General features: G+C 42.9%; 1 protein-coding gene across 2 annotated transcripts in view; it reads right to left on the bottom strand.

Moving 5' to 3' along the window:
- Positions 1-14,647, bottom strand: part of AK5 (adenylate kinase 5) — a 259,382-nt gene that overhangs the window by 29,399 nt on the left and 215,336 nt on the right. For both annotated transcript variants that reach the window (XM_086390681.1, XM_086390682.1), the window contains exons 11-12: positions 4,978-5,141; positions 2,244-2,360 (exon numbers count right to left, since the gene is read on the bottom strand). In XM_086390681.1, coding sequence (XP_086246807.1) covers positions 2,244-2,360; positions 4,978-5,141 — 281 coding nt within the window. The remainder of the gene's footprint in view (positions 1-2,243; positions 2,361-4,977; positions 5,142-14,647) is intronic.

Genomic DNA, 14,647 nt, shown 5'->3' with positions numbered 1-14,647 from the left:
AACATTAATTACCGCATCCCCAAAGCGGAAGTAACCCAAGTAGTCATCAATGAATGAATGGATAAACAAAATATTATTCCTCCTGAAAAGGAAGGAAATTTTAACATATGCTACAACACGAATGAAACTTGAGGACATTATGCTAAGTGAAAAATAAGCCAGTGACAGAAGGACAAATGTGTGGGATTCCATGTATGTGAGGTACATGTAGTAGCCATTTCATAAAGACAGAGAGTGAACAGTGGTTTCCAGGGACTGAGAGGACAGGGAAGTGGGGAGTTACTATTCAAAGAGTGTAGAGCTTCCGTTTTGCAAGATGGTAAAAGTTCTAGAGATTGGTTGCACGACAGTACAAATACACTTCACATGTCTGAAGTAGACACTTAACATTGGTTAAGATGGTAAATTTGATGTTCTATAAATATGCAGAACATGGTAAAATATTACTGTGATTTAAAAAACACTAGAAGAATCCTCCCAATTCCATTTTGTAAAAAAAATAAAAGTAAAGTTAGTCACTCAGCTGTGTCCCACTCTTTGCAATCCCACGGACTGTAGTCCACCAGGCTCCTCTGCCCATGGAATTTTCCAGGCAAGAATACTGGAGTGGGTTGCCATGACCTTCTCCAGGGGATCTTCCTGACCCAGGGATTGAACCTGGGTCTCCTGCATTGCAGGCAGATTCTTTACCATCTGAGCCACCAAAAAAACCTGAAATGATCCTCCTAACATCATTTTGCAAAAAAGTGGTTAATTATATCAAAGTCTGAGCTCTTAAAGTAGTTTGGTGGGAAAAAGCTCATTAGAATTCTGGTGTGTAAATTCCAATGAACTACCTGGAACTGCCACAGGCCCAGGCTTTGCACACAAATCTGTTTCTCCCTGCTCACTCCTATCTTGACAAAGGCTCCTGAGCTGAGAGGAAGAAAGTCAGCCCCGGGGGTCAGGGCCACACTTGCCAACTAGGACAGGAAAGTTTTTCTCTGATTCTGATTGCAAGTAAGAAATGCAAGGGAGGGTTAGCAATTGTCCTTTAAGTATTTAGATGCCATCTAAGGAAATTAAAACAGAGGCTCAAAAGGAGGTTACAGTAACCCCTAGGAGACACAAAGTACAATTCCTCTCAATCAACGCTGAAGTTAGAGGTAGATGGAGATGGGCCCCCAAACCTTAGTCCTCCCGGTAGCTGCTACTTACCAATGAGTAGATGCTTACTAGCTGTTTGACTGTGGGCAAGTCACTTAACCTCTCTGGGCTTGATTCATCACCTTTACCATGAAGAAATACCCCTTTCTCTATCTAAAAGGTAATTAAAATGTATCAAAGGAAATTATATAATAAAATATTTTTAAAACTAGTCTAAAGAAATCTCTATATAAATATTAATTCTTGTAGGCTCTGGAGTCTTTAACAAACGGGGACAGTTATTTCTCTCTTGTTTGCACAAGAGGGACAAATTAGAGATAATGTATGTAAAGCGTGTAGCACAGGACTCAGCCCAGAGTAGGTTCTATAAATGATAGGAGCAATATTTTTCACTTACTGCTATTCTCCTGTGAGTGGCCTCCCAGTGAAGGGGGTAGGCCTTGGGCATATATCTGATTTTGCCTGTCCAGGATCTGTTCTCCCTTCCATCTTCTTAGAGCATCTTATTTGTCTTCAGGTAATTCCCTTCCCTTTCTCATTCTGTGTGGTTCAGGTGTGGTACTCATTTTCCCTCCTTTTCTCCCATTCTTGCCCTGGTCCTCCAGGCTGAACCAGGATATCCCTGGATAATCCACAGTGATTAGTTCAGTGACAGGCCCAGGACCTGATTATCCAGGATAATGATACAAAACCCTGGGTTCTTTTTTTTTTTTTTTTGCTGGACCCACTGGAGAATAGAAACATGTTTGTGATATCACTTAGATGATAGAATATGATTCTAACAGGAAGAAAATGAGGCCAATGCAAAGAAAGAAAATCCAAGAAATGGACAAAGTCAGATGACTGACAAACAAATTTGAACACATGAATCCACTAAAGTGTGAACTACCCTTGGAGGTTTTAGTTACTTGAACAATAAATCCACCACAGCATCCCCACCCTCCACGCCCACCCCCGCCCCCCCACTTTTTTGCTGAATTTCTTCCATTTATAATAGAACATTTTATGAATAGAATTGACGGACTTTGCCTTTATTCCCTCAGCTTCCACGATATCCCCTATTTGTCTTCTGGGATGATCCCCATAGCAGCACTCACCCTACGTCCAAACTCTTCTCCTTGCTTCACTTCCCGAGGATAGCCATCAATCAGGAAGCCCTTGGTGTTGCTGAGGCTGGCCACCATGGCCTCCTTCAGGAGCTCCAGAATGATGCCCTGGAGCAGAGGGAGAGTGGTCAGGACCCAGACTCTTCCACAGAGCAGCACTGGAGTTACCAAAGGTCTCCCAACCATCCCATCATGGCAAGGGGGAGAAATGGACTAGTTAGATTAACAGTGGATGGCAATATCCTGTATTTCATCAACTATAAATCTCAACCCCCCACCACCCAATTTTAATGTCTATGGAACTGGTAGGTATTTTACAATCAGTATTGGGTCAAAGTCTGTTGATGTTTTTTCTTACTGGTAAATTTTAATGGTTAAAGTTTTGGGGGTTGCCTAAAAATAATGGTATCTTAAATTAGGTGCAATATGGTACTGTATTTCAAGCAGTAGCACTCCTTGAATTAGGCCCAATGGAAGTTTAAAACTAGACAAAACATGGTATAAAATGTGCTTCAGTGTTGATTTTTTTTCCCAGTAAATATTTTGTAAAATTTGACATGACATGCACTGACTTCAGTAGACATGAAGCAGCATTTTCTAGCAATATCACTTTGTTAAAAATTTTGATTTAACTTGTGCTTATAGAAAACAAGGAAGCTACCAGCTGCCCAAATGGGGGGAATCCCCTGTGTTCTCTGAGTTCCTGGCTACCTCTGACTTTCAGCAGGGTCTGGGGAATGCAACTATCACAAGAGCAGTCAGAATCTATCCCTAGATAATAATGAGTTAAATCCTCATGAAGTTTATATTTTAGTGAAAATAGATACTAGATGAGCAAGTAAATATATAAAAATAATCAGAGAAAACTACTAGGAACAAAATTAAAGCAGATCAGAAGAAGCAGATTGTTAGAGGTGCTGTTTTTAGATGGGATATGCAGGCCTCTTTGATAGACTGTGATATTTAAGTAGAGATCTGGATGAAGTAAAGGAGCAAGCTATACGCATATATGAAAGAATTTCACTCAGGCTGAGGAAATCGACAATGCAAGGGCCCAGAGGCAGGAGCAGTCTGGCCTGTGGGAGGAAGAATGGGGGTGTGGGTTGGGTGAGAGGAAATGTGAGAGTCATGGAAAAGAGCATTGGAGAGCAAGCTGGAGTCCAGAGCCATGGGAAAGTCTCTGGATTTCCTTCAAAATGTGGTGAGGAGCTGTTGGAAGGTTCTGGGAAGGGGGATAAATGTTTTTAAGAAATCACTCTGGCTGCTGTGAAAAGAGTAAACTGTAGGGGAAAAAGAGTGGGCAGAAGGAGGTTTGTTAAGAGGCAACTACAGGACTTCCTTGGTGGTAGAATGGATAGGAATCCGCCAGCCAATGCAGGTAACATAGGTTCCATCCCTGGTCCAGAAGATTCCACTTGCCTTGGAGCAACTAAGCCTGTGAGCCATAATTATTGAAGCCTGGGCGCTCTAGGGCCTTTGAGCCACCACTACTGAGGCCACATGCGGCAACTATTGAAGCTCGCATGCCTAGAGGCTGTGCTCCATGACAAGAGAAGCCACCGCGATGAGAAACCCAAGCACTGCAACAAAGAGCAGCCCCTACTCGCTGAAGCTAGAGAAAGTCCTCGAAAAGCAACGAAGACCCAGTGTAGCCAATATAAATAAACAGAGTAATAAATACATCTCCAAAACTTAAAAAAAAAAGAAAAAGAAAGAAAAGAGACCACTGCAGTGGTCTGTTTCCTTTTTGAGAACCATTCTGGCTTCCAGGTGGGAAAGAGACTGTAGCTGGTTAAAGAGGAAGTGAGAAGCTCTCTTAGCTAATAGGGGCTGCACTGCCCATGCCCTGACTACAGAGCCTAGTGTGAGTTAGTCTGGAAGGGATGAATGTTTTATGAAACCCATGGCATCCAGCCTCTCAGATATGGATAGTGACTTGAAAACAAAAAAAAGATAAATAAAAGGGATATTCTTCAGCTACCCAAGGAAGATAACAAATTTCATGTTAATACCATTATACCTCTCAGAATGAGACCAAGACATTATTTTCTGTTTTTCAGAAGGTTCTAAAGTCCTTTGGACTGCAAAGAGATCAAATCAGTCAATCCTAAAGGAAATCAATCCTGAATATTCATTGGAAGGACTGATGCTGAAGTTGAAGCTACAATATTTTGGCCACCTTATTGGAAGAGCCAACTAATTGGAAAAGACCTTGATGCTGGGAAAGATTGAGGGGAGGAGGAGAAGCAGGCAACAGAGTATGAGATGGTTGGATGGCATCATCAACTTAATGGACTTGAGCTTGAGCAAGCTCCAGAAGATGGTGAAGGACAGGGAAGCCTGGCATGCTGCAGTCCACGGGGTCAAAAAGAGTTGGACACGGCTTAGCAACTGAACAACAATAAGTAATTCTAGATCTAGGTTCTGCTGCACCAAGATCATTTCTGCTTTGAAGCTTTTAACTCTAAAGCCGGGACCAATTTTAGGAAAAAGTATGAAATAGGTTACATTCAAGGCACTGGCAGAGCAACAAGACAGATGGAACCAGGGCCTGGGTAACTTGGTCCGGCAGATGGGCCTTTGCTGTGGACCTCCTGCCTGCTTCTGGATTGTTAAAAGAAACAAAATACAGCATTATCCTTTTTGCGTTTCTTTGTTTCTGAAGCTAGATTAATGGCAACACTTCCAGATCTCTCCCCGGCCAGAGAAGGCAGCTGTTGCTTACTGAGGGCACCAGCTCTCCACGTTCCATGATGTCTCTGATCAACTTGCTTCTTCCAGATTCCGATGACAGCTCATTCTGCAGGAGCTCATCAGTCGAGAGATGTGTAAATCCATATTTTTCCGCCAGCTTTCCACATTGTGTGCCTTTGCCAGAGCCTGGGCCACCTAGAAAAGAAGTCATGGATCAGACATCTATCCCGAATCTGGTGCCCTGTTCGGGGCTGTAGTCACACAGTGAGCAGGCTTCAGTGCTTGATCCACCAGTGTGGACTGAGCCCTGCTGATCTCCTGGGGGCATGTCAGGAGCCATGGATACAGTAGTGAACAGGACACTGACCTTACCCTCAAAGATTGTATCCATGGAGGGCAGAGGGTGTTACAGACAAACAACAGCAGTCACTACAGATGGTCTAGTGGGGAGGAGTGCAGAGGGCACAGGGGAGGATCCACAGTCCCAATTTGGTGGGCACGCTCAGCAGATAAGTTTCCTGGGGCCCTGAATCTGCTCATGCGCAAAGCAGGGATCACGGTGCCTGATATATGGTGACCGCTCAACAAAGACTGGCCGTTACTTTTTGTTTTTGTAATTCAGAAAATAATGCAAGCAATTTTAATTTAATCTAGAGACAGTACTTTATTCACAAATATTTAGATTAATAGCATTTTGCTACATCAAATGAAGAGTACAGCAGTTTGGATAAATCCTGTCACAGAAACAATTAAGACCCACTGTGACTAACTTTGGGAATTAGGGTGTTGCCCCTAAACAAGCCACAGTCTTTAATTTGTGGTTATCAGTCATTACTTTTAAAATCAGTTGTTTTCAAATTTATGGTTAAATTTGAAAACCATAAAACCAAAGAGGCAAGGTAAGAGGGATAAATTAGGAGTTTGGGATAAACATACACACGCTAGTATATATAAAATAGATACCCGACAGGGACCTACTGTATAGCACGGGACCTCTACTCAATGTTTTATAATAACCTATAAGGGAAAAGAATCTGAAAAAGAATAGATAAATATATATGAAAATGGAATCACTGTGCCGTACACTTGACACTAGCACAACGTTGTATATCAACTCTACTTCAATAAAAAATTGTTTTCACCAATGTCGTACATTAATGCATATATGGAATCTAGAAAGATGGTACTGAAGAACCTATTCGCAGGGCAGCAATGGAGACAGAGACGTAGAGAACAGACTATGGACACGGGTGCTGAAAAGGAGAGGGTGGAATGAATGGAGAGAGTAGCGTGGAAACATATACACTAACATACGTAAAGTAGATGGCCAGTGAGAACTGGTTGTATGACTCAGGGAACTCAAACAGGGGCTTTGTGACAATCTAGAAGGGTGGGATGGGGAGGAAGATGGGAAGGAGGTTCAAGAGGGAGAGGACTTATGTATACCTATGGCTGATCCATGTTGATGTATGGCAGAAACCAACACAATATTGTAATTATCCTTCAACTAGAAATTAAAACAAGATTTAAAAAGAAAAAAAGTGTTTTCATTTTTAAATAATCATAAAGTTACAGACGGGTTATGAGTACAAAGAACTTTCTGAAACATTTGAGAATCAGCTCCCAACCTGATGCCTCATTGTTACAGAACACTTTAATGTCATTTCCTCCAGACAAGGAGCCAAACACATCCTCCTACATAACTATATCTTTGGACCTTATTCACATGTCAATGGAATTGTTCCAATCATCTCAATAATGTCTTCTGAAGCCAATGGATCAAGTTTAGAATCACGTGCTGCCTTTAGTTGTCATGTCTTTCTGGTCTTCTTCCATATGGGCCAGTTCCTCTGTATTTCATTGACACTTCGGAAGATTATAAATAGTTATTTTACAGAATGTCCCTCAGCATGAATTTTTCTATTGTTTTCTAGCTACTAATACTCAGGATCTCCCATATTCCTTTGATGAACATTACATCCTGATTCTCCCCCACCAAGTTCAACTAGTTGCTAAGTTGCAAGATGTTACACCTTAAAAAATATTAATAGCTAACTTTTGCCAAGTGCTTACTGTACTGGTCACTGTTCTAAAGGCTTTACGTGTATTAATTTCAAATAATCTTAAGAGAGGCAGACATCAGTATTATTCCCATTTTACAGATGGGGAAGTAGAGTCACAAAGAAGTTAACTGCCTTAGGTGGCATGGGTAAGTACATAGCAAGTCTAGGACTTGAAGCCTGAACTCTGGCTCTCAGAGGTGTTCCCTCCTCGTTTGGTTGCTGCGCCTAGGTTTACCTGCCACATTTCAGGCCCTCTTGCTTTTAGTGTACAGCAGGCATCCTGCCTCTGTGTGGGGCAAAGGATGAGACTTTGGGGTCCAGCAGACCCATGAGCAGGATCATTTGCCTGAAAAGCATGTCACTTCCCAGCTGCAGAGCATTCTGTGGCTTCCCTTTCTCCAACTGCTTAGAGTGGCATTTGTAGCTTCTAGGAGCTAGTTCCATTCAGCCTCTCCAACTTTTTTCTACATTTCTTATCCTCACCCAACATTGTGCTGTCCAACCACAGACTGTCCTTTCATCAAGACGTACTTAAAAAAAAAAAAACACTTTTCTAATTGTGAGATAATTGCAGATTCACATTTCTAAGAATAATATAGAGAGATCCCATGAATCCTTTACTGTTTTCCCTAGTGGTGACATTTCCCACAACTACATCACATCACATCACAATATCACAACCAGAATATTAGCACTGATGTAATACAGAAGTAGAGCGTTCCCATCAGTGCCAGAGTCCCTTAGGCTGGCCTTTTATAGCCACACCCACTTCTCTCTACACACACAACCCCTCCATCCTTAACCTCTGGCAACCACTAAATCTGTATATAATTTTGTCATTTGGAGAGAATTGTATCAGTGGAACCATAGGCATCAAGATACAGTTTTCCGATGTGGTTTTTGCTCTTCCCGTCCTCAGCCTGGATGGCTTCCAGTTTCTACCCTATCAGGATTCTCTTCATCCCATGGGTCTGGATCCAGTGTTTCCCCTTTCCAGCAGGAATCAGCCTGTCCACCTCGCCTCTCCTGGGGTGAGTGATGTGACCCCCACTTGGGTGCCCTTGGCCCGTCTAACCCTTGGTCTAGATCTTCCACCAGACCTGCCCCACAGCATCTACACAGTTCCTGGCCATGGTAGGTGCTTCTTAATGCTTGGAGGATTTCCTGGTTAAAAGGAAATATGTAATGCCGAAATATAAAACATTATTGAGGTTTTAGCGTGGTAGTCAGCGCTTACAACTTGTTCTGTAATTTTCCTGTCTGGCCTCTCTTCATATTTAAAACTCCTTTCTCGGAACAACTGGCAACAAACCTCTTGAGGGGCAGTACTTGTGGCCCTTCATCTGTGGAAGGGCCACATCTCTCACTCCCTCTCTTTTGCCTTGGCAGCGAATCCAGGAAACGTCCACGCTTTGACTTCTGCTCATTTGTAGAGCTGCTCTTGACCAAATGGGAAGGGTTTGGAGCGCTCGCTGTATTGTCATGGTGGCCAAGATGTACTAGGAAAACAGCAATTACAGAGGCTCGAAAAAATAATGCAGACCACTTAGCAGGAGAGGCTGATTGCCAGCTGATGCTACGTTTGCTCCCAGCACCATGACTCCTGTCTCCTGAGATAACAGAGATGGAGAGTGGGAACAAGGGAGGGCCACTCTTGGCAGAAGTACTTCCAGATAAGGAGGGAGGGAAACAAAAGGCCAGGCTCTGGCAGCAGCCACGGGGGCTTCTGTGGCTGGATTTACCTAGAGACTCTTTCTTGAGGATGGCTGGAAGCCAGTCATGTGGAAAAAGATATTTTCAGCCTTGGCTTACAGGGCAAAAATGCTGCATTTCAATTATTTTTTTCTTTCAGCATTCTCCTAATTTGACTATTATAATTTTTGTCCCTCTCAAATGTTATTTAATAAATCTTGACACAAAGGCAATTAAAACATCTTCAGCTCAAATTAACCACAGCTGTGTGTGAAACAGCAGCCACTGCTCCAGTTAGAAACCTTTCGTGGGAGCAACAGCTGCAAATTCTTAACATTCTTTGGGCAAATGGAGCAGGCACAGTGGAATTTTAAGTAATCTCCACAATGGTTTGATTTTTCCCGTGGCTCCAAACCAGGGAACAAAGTGATTTTTATTACTGCCGTGAAGGCACCAAAACTGCTGGAGATGTAGGAATTTTCATAGGCTGTCACTGACATTTCTTTGAGGCCTTCACTTATGACACTGAGATAAAAAATGGTGGAGCCTTGATATCCTTCCAGGATAATTTGTTACATGAGGGAAACTCTTCTGAAGTGATTTTCACATATCTGAACAAGTGGGCTGCATTCTCTCCTGATGAGATGACTGACGGGAGATGGGCAGCTGTCACATTTATTGTCATCCCACTGATTTTTCCTGTATCATTATTCAGGCTTAATCCCTGAACAAACGGATGCACAATACTGCATGGTGTGATTCACAAAGGCAGCCTGGGGTAGAGGTTCCATATTAAAAGTGTCTTTCAACACTTTTAAAAAAAGAAAAGGTGAAACATTTTTATTCTCAACCACCAATGTAATTCAAAATTTTTTCCATGTGAGGCCAAAGGTGCTATATTGTGAGAAGCGCAAATGCTGTGAACCTCCACTTCACAGCTCAGTGTATCCCTTCCCCTTCCCCAGTGGCTCAGTGGATAAAGAACTTGCCTGCCAATACAGGAGACACAGGAGCTGTGGGTTTGATCTCTGGGTCCGGAAGATCCCCTGGAGGAGGAAATGGCAACCCACTCCAGTATTCTTGCCTGGAAAATCCCATGGACAGAAGAGCCTGGCAGGCTACAGTCCGTGGGATCACAAAGGGTTGACATGACTGACTAACACAACACCACCACCGCGCTGCACTGAGAGAAGGGGAGTGCCTGCAGGAGATCCGGGAGCTGCGGCTGGCCTCGTTTTCCTGCCTTCTCCTGGTACCTGGTGTTCTGTAGAACTGAAACAAGCTGCGTCATGTCAGCATGTCTACCTCAGCCACCTTCTCCAGGTGCTTTCTATCTTCAGCGGCAATACTCTCAGGGGACACCTGCTGGATTCATTAGTGGGGCTCCCCGCAGGAGAAGACCTGTCTCCTAAGCGACTTTGCAGGGTGCGTGGCTTTAGGACGAAAAGAATGAAATGGCAAAGCTGGTGTGTTAGAGCCCATTCTGTGCTCAGGAAGAAAGTAAATGATGATGTCAGGTTGATCATTAGTTCACTTCAATACAGTCAGTCAGTTGTGTCCAACTCTTTGCAACCCCACGGACTGCAGCACACCAGGCCTCCCTGTCTGTGACCAACTCCCAGAGCTTACTCAAACTCATGTTCATTGAGTCGGTGATGCCATCCAACCATCTCATCCTCTGTTGTCCCCTTCTCTTCCTGCCTTTAATCTTTCCCAGCATCAGGGTCTTTTCCAATGAGTCAGTTCTTCGCATCAGGTGGCCAAAGTATTGGAGCTTCAGCTTCAGCATCAGGCCTTTCAATGAATATTCAGGATTGATTTACTCTAAGATTGATTGGTTGGATCTCCTTGCAGTCCAAGGGACTCTCAAGAGTCCTCTCCAACACCACAGTTCAAAAGCATCAATTTTTCGGCACTCAGCTTTTTAATAGTCCAACTCTTACAACCATACATGACTATTGGAAAGACCATAGCCTTGACTAGATGGACCTTTGTCAGCAAAGCAATGTCTCTGCTTTTTAACATGCTGTCTAGGTTGGTCATAGTTTTTCTTCCAAGGAACAAACGTCTTTTAATTTCATGGCTGCAGTCACCATCTGCAGTGATTTTGGAGCCCAAGAAAATAAAGTCTCTCACTGTTTCAATTGCTTCATCCAACCTGGCGTTTCTCATGATGTACTCTGCATATAAGTTAAAAAAGCAGGGTGACAATATACAGCCTTGATGTACTCCTTTCCCAGTTTGGAACCAGTCTGTTGTTCCATGTCCAGTTCTAACTGTTGCTTCCTGATCTGCATACAGATTTCTCAGGTGCAGGTAAGGTGGTCTGGTATTCCCATCTCTTGAAGAATTTTCCACAATTTTTTGTGATCTACACAGTCAAAGGCTTTGGCATAGTCAATAAAGCAGAAGTAGACGTTTTTCTGGAATTTTCTTGCTTTTTCGATGATCCAGTGGATGTTGGCAATTTGATCTCTGGTTCCTCTGCCTTTTCTAAATCCAGCTTGAACACCTGGAAGTTTCACAGTTCACATACTGTTGAAGCCTGGCTTGGAGAATTTTGAGCATTACTTTGCTAGCGTGTGAAAAGTGAAAGTGAAGTTGCTCAGTCCTGTCCGACTCTTTTTGACCCCATGGACTGTATCCTACCAGGCTCCTCTATTCATGGGATTTTCCAGGCAATAGTCCTGGAGTGGATTGCCATTTCCTTCTCCAGGGGATCTTCCCAATCCAGGGATCGAACCCAGGTCTCCCACATTGTAGACAGACGCTTTACCATCTGAGCCATCAGGGAAGTCCCATTGCTAGCGTGTGAGATGAGTGCAATTGTGTGAGAGTTTGAACATTTTTTGGCATTGTCGTTCTTTGGGATTGGAATGAAAACTGACTTTTTCCAGTCCTGTGGCCACTGCTGAGTTTTCTATATTTGCTGGCATACTGAGTGTGGCACTTTCACAGCATCATCTTTTAGGACTTGAAGCAGCTCAGCTGGCCCTCTTGACTTCGCACTCCAGGATGTCCAGCTCTAGGTGGGTGATCACACCGTCATGGTTATCTGGGTCATGAAGATCTTTTTTGTATAGTTCTGTGTATTCTTGCTACCTCTTCTTAATATCTTCTGCTTCTCTCAGGTCCCTACCATTTCTGTGCTTTATTGAGCCCGTCTTTGCATTAAATGCACCCTTGGTATCTCTAATTTTCTTGAAGAGATCTCTAGTCTTTCCCATTCTATTGTTTTCCTCTATTTCTTTGCATTGATCACTGAGGAAGGCTTTCTTATCTCTTCTTGCTATTCTTTGGAACTCTGCATTCAAATGGGTATGTCTTTCCTTTTCTACTTTGCCTTTAGCTTCTTTTCTTTTCTCAGCTATTTGTAATTCGCTGAACAGGATAATAATTAGCTGAATCCCAAATACAAACAAACATATGGATGTAGTTTCTGTTATACTTAACAATCTTTTGAATAGTAATGGTGTAAAGCAGGCAATGGTGTCCCTGGTTGAGATTTTATTGTATCCTGGTAAATGTAGGATAGCAAGGAGATCAACCCAGTCAATCCTGAAGGAAATAAAAACTGAACACTCACTGGAAGGACTGATGATGAAGCCGAGGCTCCAATACTCTGGCCACTTGATGCAAAGAGCTGACTCACTGGAAAAGACCCTGATGCTGGGGAAGATTGAAGGCAAGAGGAGAAAAGGGTAGCAGAGGATGAGATGGTTGGATAAAATCACTGACTCAAAGGACATGAAGTTGGGCAAACTCTAGGAGATAGAGAGGGACAGGGAGGCCTGGCATACTGCAGTTCATGGTGTTGCAAGGAGTTGGACATGACTTAGCGACTGAACAACAACAACAGTAACAAGAAGAGGTCACTCATCTTTTTAGCTCTTCCTGAGTTACATCTGATTTCATTGTTGACCATCTGGTGATGTCCATGTGTAGAGTCTTCTCTTGTGTTGTTGGAAGAGGGTGTTTGCTATGACCAACACATTCTCTTGGCAAAACTCTATTAGCCTTTGCCCTGCTTCATTCTGTATTCCAAGGCCTAATTTGCCTGTTATAAGCTCTATAGAGTCAGCAAAAACAAGACCGGGAGCTGACTGTGGCTCAGATCATGAACTCCTTATTGCCAAATTCAGACTTAAATTGAAGAAAGTAGGGGAAACCACTAGACCATTCAGGTATGACCTAAATCAAATCCCTTACAGTGGAAGTGAGAAATAGATTTAAGGGACTAGATCTGATAGACAGAGTGCCTGATGAACTATGGACTGAGGTTCGTGACATTGTGCAGGAGACAGGGATCAAGACCATCCCCATGGAAAAGAAATGCAAAAAAGCAAAATGGCTGTCTGGGGAGGCCTTACAAATAGCTGTGAAAAGAAGAGAAGCGAAAAGCAAAGGAGAAAAGGAAAGATATAAGCATCTAAATGCAGAGTTCCAAAGAATAGCAAGAAAAGATAAGAAAGCCTTCCTCAGCAATCAATGCAAAGAAATAGAGGAAAACAACAGAATGGGAAAGACTAGAGATCTCTTTAAGAAAATTAGAGATACCAAGGGAGCATTTCATGCAAAGATGGGCTCGATAAAGGACAGAAATGGTATGGACCTAACAGAAGCAGAAGATATTAAGAAGAGGTGGCAAGAATACACAGGAGAACTGTACAAAAAAGATCTTCACGACCAAGATAATCACGATGGTATGATCACTCACCTAGAGCCAGACATCCTGGAATGTGAAGTCAAGTGGGCCTTAGAAAACATCACTACGAACAAAGCTAGTGGAGGTGATGGAATTTCAATGGAGCTATTCCAAATCCTGAAAGATGATGCTGTGAAAGTGCTGCACTCAATATGCCAGCAAATTTGGAAAACTCAGCGGTGGCCACAGGACTGGAAAAGGTCAGTTTTCATTCCAATCCCAAAGAAAGGCAATGCCAAAGAATGCTCAAACTACTGCACAATTGCACTCATCTCACACGCTAGCAAAGTAATGCTCAAAATTCTCCAAGCCAGGCTTCAGCAATATGTGAACCGTGAACTTCCTGATGTTCAACTTGGTTTTAGAAAAGGCAGAGGAACCAGAGATCAAATTGCCAACAACCGTTGGATCATCGAAACAGCAAGAGAGTTCCAGAAAAACATCTATTTCTGCTTCATTGACTATGCCAAAGCCTTTGACTGTGTGGATCACAATAAACTGTGGAAAACTCTGAAAGAGATTGGAATACCAGACTACCTGACCTGCCTCTTGAGAAATTTGTATGCAGGTCAGGAAGCAACAGTTAGAACTGGACATGGAACAACAGACTGGTTCCAAATAGGAAAAGGACTACATCAAGGCTGTATATTGTCACCCTGCTTATTTAACTTATATGCAGAGTACATCATGAGAAACGCTGGGCTGGAAGAAGCACAAGATGGAATCAAGATTGCTGAGAGAAATATCAGTAACCTCAGATATGTAGATGACACCACCCTTACGGCAGAAAGTGAAGAGGAACTCAAAAGCCTCTTGATGAAAGTGAAAGTGGAGAGTGAAAAAGTTGGCTTAAAGCTCAACATTCAGAAAACGAAGATCATGGCATCCGCTTCCATCACCTCATGGGAAATAGATGGGGAAACAGTGGAAACAGTGTCAGACTTTATTTTGGGGGGCTCCAAAATCACTGCAGATGGTGACTGCAGCCATGAAATTAAAAGACGCTTACTCCTTGGAAGGAGGGTTATGACCAACCTAGACAACATATTAAAAAACAGATACATTACTTTGCCAACAAAGGTCTGTCTAGTCAAGGCTATGGTTTTTCCAGTAGTCATGTATGGATGTGAGAGTTGGACTGTGAAGAAAGCTGAGTGCTGAAGAATTGATGCTTTTGAACTGTGGTGTTGGAGAAGACTCTTGAGAGTCCCTTGGACTGCAAGGAGATCCAACCAGTCCAT

Source organism: Bos grunniens, chromosome 3, assembly GCF_055505025.1.
Source record: "Bos grunniens cultivar Pamir isolate PY7600 chromosome 3, Bosgru_T2T1.0, whole genome shotgun sequence".
Taxonomy (NCBI): Eukaryota; Metazoa; Chordata; class Mammalia; order Artiodactyla; family Bovidae; genus Bos; species Bos grunniens.
This window is presented reverse-complemented; position numbering and strand designations above follow the sequence as displayed.